Here is a 9,630-nt window from a genome sequence, read left to right on the forward strand (position 1 = left end):
AAGATGAGACAATTAACAAAGAAACACAGAATGAGCTGTCCACGGATTAGGAGGACAACCAGAGAGTCTAGGTTCTAGAAGTTATGCAAAAGAAACACTTAAGGAGGAAATAGTGGTCTGTGAGGAAAAAAAGAATGAAAAGAATGCTTCTTCTATGACAAATTTACTTTAAAAAATTTTTGTTCCCTTTTTTGTTTCTTCAGATGATTCTATAAGACCAAATATAACTTTAAAGGCCATGATCACAGATCCGGAAGTGGTGTTTGTTGCCAACCTGACAAAGGCTGATGCTCCTGCTCTGACAGCTTCTTTCCAGTGTAACCTCTCTCTGTCAACATCTGAACTTGAGCAAATAATGGAAGCTTCTGTGAGAGATCTGAAAGTGCTCGCTTGCCCTTTTCTCAGAGAAAAGAGAGGGAAAAACATTACCACAGTAAGAATTGCCTTGGATCATAATTTTGAGAAGGGCAGAATTCTAAGTAGGAGAGCTCTTAAGGACTTTACAGATTATTTACTAAAACCTTGGGGTTTTTCAGATAAGGATACTAAGTTCCAAAGATGTTAAATAACTTAATTATAGCTGCTGGTAATAAAAGTAGGAGTTACCTTCAGACTAGTTTTCTTTATATTATCTTCTATTAAATAGTATTTGAATTGTAGTACACATCAGTATTTTTTGTTTTAGCTATTGTTTTGTTCGATGTGGTATGCCCAATAAGAGAATGAATGAGTATTTAATCTCGAAATGAAAAATTTACTTGGAGTCAGAGAACCAAAATAGATGGTATTCTTCTGTTATTAAAAGTTAATTTCAGTTATTTTCATATCATTATTGAAAAATATAATTTTAGTTAATTAACACTTAACACCAATTATTTTTTAATGTTAGTGATGATTTTTATGATAAAAGGACCACTGTTATTTGACTCATTGGCAGTGTTAGTTTAAATTTTTAAAAATTTGTGGGCTGAGAGATTTGCATAAAAATATAGTTCTAGGCTTCATCTATACTTTATCATGAAATGTTCTTTGACAGATCATCTTTTGATATGTCACAGAAGGCTTATAGTAATCACTTCATTGAAAGCTCATCCTAATTTTTTCAAAATTATTATGCCATAGTAATTACCCCATTTAGTTTGGGGCAAAATTATTTTGTTTCTTTAATTGTAAATAAGAATATAGACTTCATCATTTTAATCAGTTTCAAAGATTTGAGATTCATTCTAATAAGGACTTTTGGTGGTATTCAAGACTAAATTGTTAATTATCTGAAAATGGTCATTTATCTACCTTACTACAGTTATTAGTTCATTTTTATAGATATCTCAAAAATATATTTTACAGAGGGTCTCAATGAAAATATTTTAGCAAAAGGAAACATTTTAAACTTCTAATAATAAGTTGCATTGTTACTTAACAATTTAGAATGAAAAAAGTTATGAGAACTGTTAAATGTTCTTTAACAATGTTCATAGATTTGTCATAGTTCACAGAAGCCCTCCTACAAAGTTCTTAGTTAATTTGATTTCCTTTTTTGCTTTTAATAGTAAGCTTGAGTAAGAGGTAGCTCTCATAAGGGTCTGTTACACATTTACTGAAACTGTTACTAAGGAAGTGTGAATTTCATTTATTTGTTTCTAGGTCTTACAGCCCTGCTCATTATTTATGGAAAAATGTACATGGGCCTCAGAAAAACAAAACATAAACATTATGGTTAAAGAATTTATAATTAAGGTTAGTACCTATCATGTTCTTTGGGTGTAAATTCTTATTTTTTTAACAATGTTGTATATTTGCAGTTACTTAAAATGGTATCTTTTGATGTCTCTTAACACTACAGCATTATGTTAGTCATCTTGAAAAATCAAAGACCTCTAACATTAAAAGACATTTTCTTTAATGTAAATGTTTATTTTGATTTCCTTTGAAAGGATACTTTTTAATATTTTTTAAAGATCAGAGTGGTTTTCTCAATTATATTTGCATGCATGTGGAGGGGAGAGGAGAAATGGGGAGAAAAAGATGGAAGAAAGGGTGGTGAGATGAGGTTGCCATTACTTCATTTGAAATAAATTATTTTAGACTTTTATTTGATGTGAAATTTGAATCAGTTTAATAAGTGAGTGATTAAATGCTTTATTTGACTTACAAAGTATTTGTAATGACAGGTGTGTGCTAGAAATAACTTCTTAGATTTTGCTTTTTTAATTTAAGGATTGAAAAAATTCTCTATTCTTCAGTGGCATTCAGATTCTTTAAATATGACTTTGTGCCCAGTTACAAATGGAAATTCAGAATGTTTTCTGAAATCCATTTTTCTTTCTTTCCAAAGGATGCAAAAATTAGATAGTTGATGCCAATAATATGTTTTCTCTAGCTGTGAACTTAATGTATTTAAAATTTTAATTAATTTTTAATGCTCTATCATATATGTATTAATTCTTCTCATCTGGGAAAGAATCTGTTCTAAATGTTTTTCTGCTTTCCTTTATAAAGATCTCACCCATAATTCTTAATACTGTGATGACAATCATGGCTGCTATGTCTCCAAAGGCAAAAGAAGATGAATCTAAAGACATATCTAAGGAAATGGAAAATCTTTGGGATGTCAGATCTATTAGTGATTATAACGCTTGGTTTCTTGGTGTTGACTTCGCAACAGAATTAACAGAAAATTTCAGAGACAGTGAACAACCACGGGTAGAGGAAAATTGTGCTATTACTGTGGAATCAGTTCAGATTACCTTAGAATGTGGCCTTGGGCATCGAACAGTACTTTTATTACTGGCAGAGTCTAAGTTTTCAGGCAGTATTAAAAATTGGACTTCTTTGATGGCTGCTGCAGCTGACATGACACTACAGGTATGGATACATCATTTAGAACCTTCAGAGCCAACTTCTTGAAAGTACAATTGTAGAATCAAGAGATGAGATTTTTTGTTGCTATTGTTTATGCATGGTAACAACAAATACATATGAATAGATAATATATTTTTTGTTTATGCATGGTAACAACAAATACATATATGAATAGATAATATATTTTAACATTTAATTTGTATAAATTGATGTATAATTGTATTGTGAGAATTGATTTTAAGAAATCTTTGGCTAAATAATTTGTTTAAGACAATAAAGAAAGAATAAAGGGAAATACACTTGACACTTTTTGTATCTTTCAGTGGGGTTTATAAATGGTTTTTGACATTTTTTTTCTATGCTGGTTACAGAGTTATATAATTAAAGTTGAAAGACTAACTTATAATTCTGACTTTTCAGGTTCACTATTACAATGAAATCCATGCTGTGTGGGAGCCACTGATTGAGAGAGTGGAGGAGAAGCGACAATGGAATTTAAAGGTTAATGTAAGGAAACCATAAAATATTTTTGTATAGAGTGACACTCTGTATATTTATTAATATTTTTTAGTTCAGGGATTCGCAAGATGGAGTCCAGGATCCTTGAAGCCATTTCAAGGGTTCCATGTGATTAAAACTCTTTTCATGGTAATACTCAGGCATAACATATCATTTTTGTCTTCATTCCCTCATGAATGAGCTATGGAGTTTCCAAGGGACTTCTTGAATACAATATTGAGCCAGATTGAGTACAATAGAAATCAGAGTTCATCTCTTAAGGCAGGTGCTGAAGAGATTTGTAAATGCCCCATTTCTCACCATTTATATATTGTATATAGTTATTTTTCATTAAATAACTTAAATATAACATTTTCAAATGTGTATTAAAATCCTATATTTTCATTTTGAATAGTGTGGATACAGGTAGATGTAACTCAGATAAATTTAGAAGCTCTTTGAAATATTCAGTGATTTTTAAGAGACAGACCAAAAAAGTGGAGAGAGAATTTTATTATTATTTATGAACAAGTCTTTTGTATTACTTCTTTATGGTATTACTTGAGAGCACTTCAGAAGCCTATATACCAAAGCACAATTTCTAGAATAACGGGAAGGTGTTATATACTCTGAATAAATTGTCAATGCATACCTCCTAGGAAGCCTCCTGACTGAGGAGTTGTGCACTGAAACTGGCATAGCCAATTCTTTTCTTAAAGTTGAGAACTCACTTAACTTGTGATCCCAGTTTTCTTTGAATGAAGTAGAAGTGGTATTTGTCTCTCTGATGTAAAGAGGCTAACAAAGAATGTTTTACAGCTTTTTGAAATGTTATTAGAATAAAAACATGATTGTGATACTGCAACAGGTTGAATCTGATGGCTGGTTGAAAGCTAGTATTACTTTTGTATATGTGTTAATTGTAGAAAACAGAAGGAAAAAACTTATTTCCAGATGATACCACCATATAAGGACTAATGTAGACTTTGGGGCTGTCTTAGGTTGCTAATCAACTCATAATCATCACTTAGGCCACACTAAGTAATTAGTTGTACTCTGGGAGATCCACAGGAGGCAAGTCTAGTAGCTGACTTTGAGTGTTTCATGTTATGGTTCTAAAAAGCATCTTCCCATGGATTATGCACTGAAAGAAAGATTTCTCATCTGCACTAAGTCAGTGGGAAGTTCTGAATATTTTTGAAAAATGAGACTTGAAAAGCCTTAATGTAAAGCAACCAATTTAGAAGAATTTAATACTATATTTTAATTTTATTATTGACTGATAACTTAAATTTGTTATGTTGTTTAATTATAGGTAAGGAAGAACCCAATACAGGATAAAAGTTTGATGCCAGGAGATGATTTTATTCCTGAGCCACAAATGGCAATTCATATTTCTTCAGGAGATACAATGAATATAATAATATCCAAAAGTTGTCTTAGTGTTTTCAACAATTTAGCAAAAGTATGTTTGATTCTTGTTTGGAATATATTAAATAGAATTTGAAAATGAAACATGTATGGATATTTTTTGTCATCAAAATTAGTTAAAAAATGTGTAGTAGTGGTAAAATGTTTGAAAGAAATATACATATTGTAAAAATGATGATGATTTATTCCTTTTCAGGGTTTTTCACAGGGTGCTGCTTCTACTTTTGACTACTCCTTAAAAGACAGGGCTCCTTTTATGGTAAAAAATGCTGTAGGTGTTCCCATTAAGGTGCAACCAAATCGTAATCTCAGAGTGATGGGCCCCCCTGAGAAAAGTGGCATTTATGATGTGGATGCTGGTCAGAACTTGGAGCTGGAATATGCCAGCATGGAACCTTTACATCAAGGGAAAGTGTGTGTACTCAACCGTCAAGAAAGCTCCTTCTTCACACTGACCTTTGGTATGCTAGTTATTTTAAGAGTGTCTTAGGAATTGGCTGTGGGCTTATTTTTGATAAGAGATAAAGAAACATTTTGCAGCAGATATCTTGGGAGACAATGTTTCTAAAGGCTTAGAGTAAATAATTAATAAACTAATGTCTTATTTTCTTCTAAACTTGAAAAAGATTAAACTCAAGAAATACTTTGCAAAACTAGATTATTTCAATGTTCTTTAGTAATACAACTTATAGTATGCTTCAAAAAGAATAAGATTTCAATGAGAGAAAATAATGATATTCCGAAGTCCTAAAATATTGACAGTAATTACTACTTTCTCAAATTCTATAAAATATTCATCATTATTTTGAGGTGCTGATGATTATTAATGAGTAAATATTTTGACTTATTTTCACTTATGCTCTGTCTTAGTACCGCATGGATACACAGAAGTTGGAAACATCCCTGTTGCCAGACCTGGACGGCGATTGTACAATGTACGGAATCCCAATGCCAGTCATTCTGATTCAGTCTTGGTACAGATTGATGCAACTGAAGGGAATAAAGCAATTACCTGCGTTCTCCCCTGCAGGTAATGCTTTAGAGTGAATTGTGTCACTTTCTCTAAAGCAGAAAATATTGTTTAGCCGAATAGAAGAATATATAGTAGAACTTCATTATAGTGCACTGAAAAGGCTCCTACTCTATAACTTGATTTTGTATTATTCTTTATTTTAAATGTCTGATACATTTGTTATCTCCTGCTTTTAAATTAATGAAATTGTTTTGTATTCTTTTAAAAATTCAGAACTGAGGAATATTGTAATTATCATTAGTTGTAGAATAGGATAATAGTTCATTCTCTTTGTACAGTATTTGGAATCACATTTTTCAAGTGCACATGAAGAAATATTGGAATTATCTACTTTCCTGAAAAGAATTTAGCATTTTAATCTATAAATATTTTCTACTTTTAAGGCTTTATTAAACATTTTTCTTCTTTTGCACATTATTATAGATTTTGGAATCTGATCAATATATGATCAGCAAAAGGACATTTCTTCATTTCTATAACATCAGATAAAAATTGAAAAGATTTCAAATTTTGGCAATTAATCTCTCTTTATTATTGATTCCAGCAAATATACTGTAGTCAAGAATAGACTTATACTGTACTTCTCAAATAGCTTTTGCTCTTCTATTTAGTTTAGTCATATGATGCATACATAAATGGTTGTAATGGAGAAAATCTGACTGAAATTGTCAAAGAGCAATGCATATTTGAAAGATAGTATGATAAACTAAAATAAACATAAGCATGTAATTATAGGAGTATGTGAATATCTTAATTTTTATTTAGATCTCAAGTTTAATATACATAAATTGCACTTATCTATCATAAAATTTTCAATTACCAATGAAAATTCCAATATTGGGTTTGAAAACTTCTAGACCTAAAAGTAATTATGTGCAGCTTTTTAATTTGTTTATCCTTTTTAAACTATTGTATGTCCTTTTGTCTAACAGATTAAAAACCACTTCTCTATTGCATTTATCATCTATAAATTTGTCAAGAATATTAAGCTATTGGAGCGCATTGGAATAGCCAGACCTGAAGAGGAGTTCCATGTTCCTTTAAATTCATATAGGTAGATATTTCATTGAATATATAAAGCTTTAAAAACTTTATAATATATATTTTGAATTTTATGTTTTGTTTTTGTTTTGTTTTGTTTTGGTTTGGTTTTTGGTTTTTGGTATGGGTTATTAAACCCAGAGGTGCTTTACCACTGAAATACATCCCCAGTCCTTTTTATTTCTTTTTTTATTGTGGGGCAGAGTCTCACTAAATTGCTGAGTCTGGCCTTGACCTTGTGATAATCCTCCTTACCCTCCAGAGTCTCTGGGATTACAAGCATACACCATTGTGCCTGGCTAGGCATCTTTTTTCTGGAAAAAAATAACCTTATATTTTTATAATGTAAGAGCTATAAAAGCAGTTTTAGGTTTAAGACAGTTTATATTATTAATGAACTTGCAAGATGAAATGCCTTCTTTTTATATATATTTGATGTTTTAGAATTATCTGAGATCTATATTTATCTGACTGCCTTTGTATTTGAAATGAAAAAAATTTTACATTGCCCTTGTTTACAGAGTGCTTTTTCCCAGAAAGTGCCTCTGTGAGTTAGACGTGTGACTGTGGGCAAGTTTCCCAACTTTTCTTAGCTAAGACTTCCTAACCTGTAAAGAGAAGAATAATAGTACCTATTTTGTAGAGTAATCAAGAAGATTTAATGAGATTATTTTTCTTGTATCTCAATCAAAACTTTTTCTTCCCTTGTTTCTTTTTCTGCAGATGTCAATTGTTTATTCAACCAGCTGGAATCTTAGAGCATCAGTACAAAGAATCTACCACTTATATTTCCTGGAAAGAAGAACTTCACAGAAGCAAGGAAGTAAGATGCAGGTTGCAGTGTCCATCAGTGGAAGTCAACTTTCTGCCTCTCATAGTGAATACAGTTGCTGTGCCTGATGAATTAAGCTATATCAGCACACATGGGGAAGATTGGGATCCAGCTTACATTATTCATCTTTACCCTCCTCTCACTCTTCGGAATCTTCTCCCCTATTCTTTAAGATATTTACTTGAGGTATATTTCTTGTTTAGCTTTTATTATTGTATAAAATGAACTCTAGTTTTGTTTTATAGCATTTTTAGTTGAAGTCCGTGTTTTATATAGCATAGTTGATAATGCTTTAATAATATTAATGATAGCAAAAAGCAGCATAGCATTCATATGTCAGGAGCTGTATTGTGTACTTTACATGTATTGGCATGTTCAGTCTTTACAGTAACTTTTTGTAGTAGATACTGATGAGGAAACTGAGTTACGGAGAGGTTAAATGATTGGCCCACCAACCCATATCCACTTAGTATTTGAGCCAGGATTTAAACCTAGGCACTTTAGTTCCTCAATCCCTAAAACTTGTCCTTACTACATCTGTCAGAACCATAGTCATCTTTTCATTCATTAAGTAAAATTTTATTATCTAAAGGAGTGAAAAAAGTCAATGAGAAAATACTTCATCTTAAAGTTTTTATTTAAAAGAGTTAATATTATGATTATTTGTTCTACAGTTCTAATGAAAACAAAAATAATTACTGCCTTAAATAATAAGAAATATTTTCCCTAGTAGTGGGGTATGATAAATACTTTCGAATTTGTACATGCTATGATATTTTAAAGTCATAGTGTATGGAACCTCAATTTTTTTTTAATTTAACAATGAGCTATTCCTGAGTTGTGCAGACAAAAATTAATTAAATGAACTAAATAGTATTTATACAAAAGACAGTTTTAGTAAGAAACCCTGATTTATATTTTGCTATTATTTATTTTGAAAAATTACACCATAGATAATTTGTCAGAGTAGTTCAATATCACTTTCCATATTCTATCCTTATGGAACCATCAGGTGTGATATTTAAATAGAGGATGAAACTGAAGCCCAGGCACTTAAGTGGCTTATTTAATGATGTAGCTCTGGTGGACAATAGCCAGGATTTCTGAATCTAGCCCAGGATTCTTGACATAGATATGAATATTTTATCAAAACTTATGATTGTTTGTCTATTAATGGCCAAAAGACAGTGCTGCTTGTGGCTATGGCATAGTGTTTTCTTTTTTGTCCTTAATGATTACTGGGTTGTCATAATATTTGAACAAGGTTCTTGTTTGAAGAGTTGGTAGTTAATTTAGCATTTGTGTAAAACATGGATTTTGCTATTTCAAAAGTTTCAAAAATTGCTGAGCAAATTTTTTTGTGTTCTTATTTTTAGGGAACAGCAGAAACTCATGAACTAACAGAAGGCAGTACTGCTGATGTTTACATTCACGAATCAGTGGAGAGATCATGGAATTAGTCCTGGCGAAATACCTGGGCAAAAACTGGAATGGACATTTCCGCATATGTGATACACTTCCCGAATTCTTTGTTGTGTGCTTTTCTTCCGACTCCACAGATGTGATGACAGTTGATCTGTCCATACATGTCAGGCGAATTGGCAGCCGATTGGTGCTCTCTGTGTTTAGTCCCTATTGGTTGATCAACAAGACTTCTCTTTTCTTCAGTATCGTTCAGAAGATATTCACGTGAAACATCCAGCTGATTTTAGGGACATTATTTTATTCTCTTTTAAGAAGAAGAACATTTTTAGTAAAAACAAGGTATGTTTCTGTTCATAAAGCAAGTTTAAATAGGAGAATCTCTTCTCTAGAAACTTGGGAACCTGACACTATGCTTCCCTGTTTATTTAAGTACCATTGGTATGAATTAAGTCCAGTGGGACTTTAAGGAGTGCAAAATCAAGTGGGATGGCAGGAACAACAGCAGTTT

The 9,630-nt window shown here is 31.5% G+C and overlaps 1 protein-coding gene across 1 annotated transcript; it reads left to right on the plus strand.

Annotated features, from left to right (window-relative positions):
• The first annotated feature begins 207 nt into the window (after positions 1–207).
• LOC308640374 (intermembrane lipid transfer protein VPS13C-like) lies at positions 208–7,841 on the plus strand. The gene is made up of 9 exons (XM_081312306.1): positions 208–433; positions 1,645–1,737; positions 2,500–2,865; positions 3,283–3,369; positions 4,676–4,825; positions 4,988–5,252; positions 5,662–5,821; positions 6,757–6,878; positions 7,589–7,841. Exons 1-8 carry the CDS (start codon positions 239–241, stop codon positions 6,833–6,835), a joined length of 1,395 nt encoding a protein of 464 aa, XP_081168432.1. The 5' UTR covers positions 208–238; the 3' UTR covers positions 6,836–6,878; positions 7,589–7,841.
• Positions 7,842–9,630: the final 1,789 nt, after the last annotated feature.

This window comes from Spermophilus citellus (genome assembly GCF_964194105.1).
Source record: "Spermophilus citellus genome assembly, contig: SCAFFOLD_114, whole genome shotgun sequence".
Classification (NCBI taxonomy): Eukaryota; Metazoa; Chordata; class Mammalia; order Rodentia; family Sciuridae; genus Spermophilus; species Spermophilus citellus.

Excerpts from the sequence above, each read along its gene's own strand:
- LOC308640374 (XM_081312306.1), top strand. The coding sequence starts at position 239 with ATGATCACAGATCCGGAAGTGGTGTTTGTTGCCAACCTGACAAAGGCT. Across the intron at positions 2,866-3,282 it reads CAGCTGACATGACACTACAG|GTTCACTATTACAATGAAAT; the intron begins GTATGGATACAT and ends CTGACTTTTCAG. Across the intron at positions 3,370-4,675 it reads AATGGAATTTAAAGGTTAAT|GTAAGGAAGAACCCAATACA; the intron begins GTAAGGAAACCA and ends GTTTAATTATAG.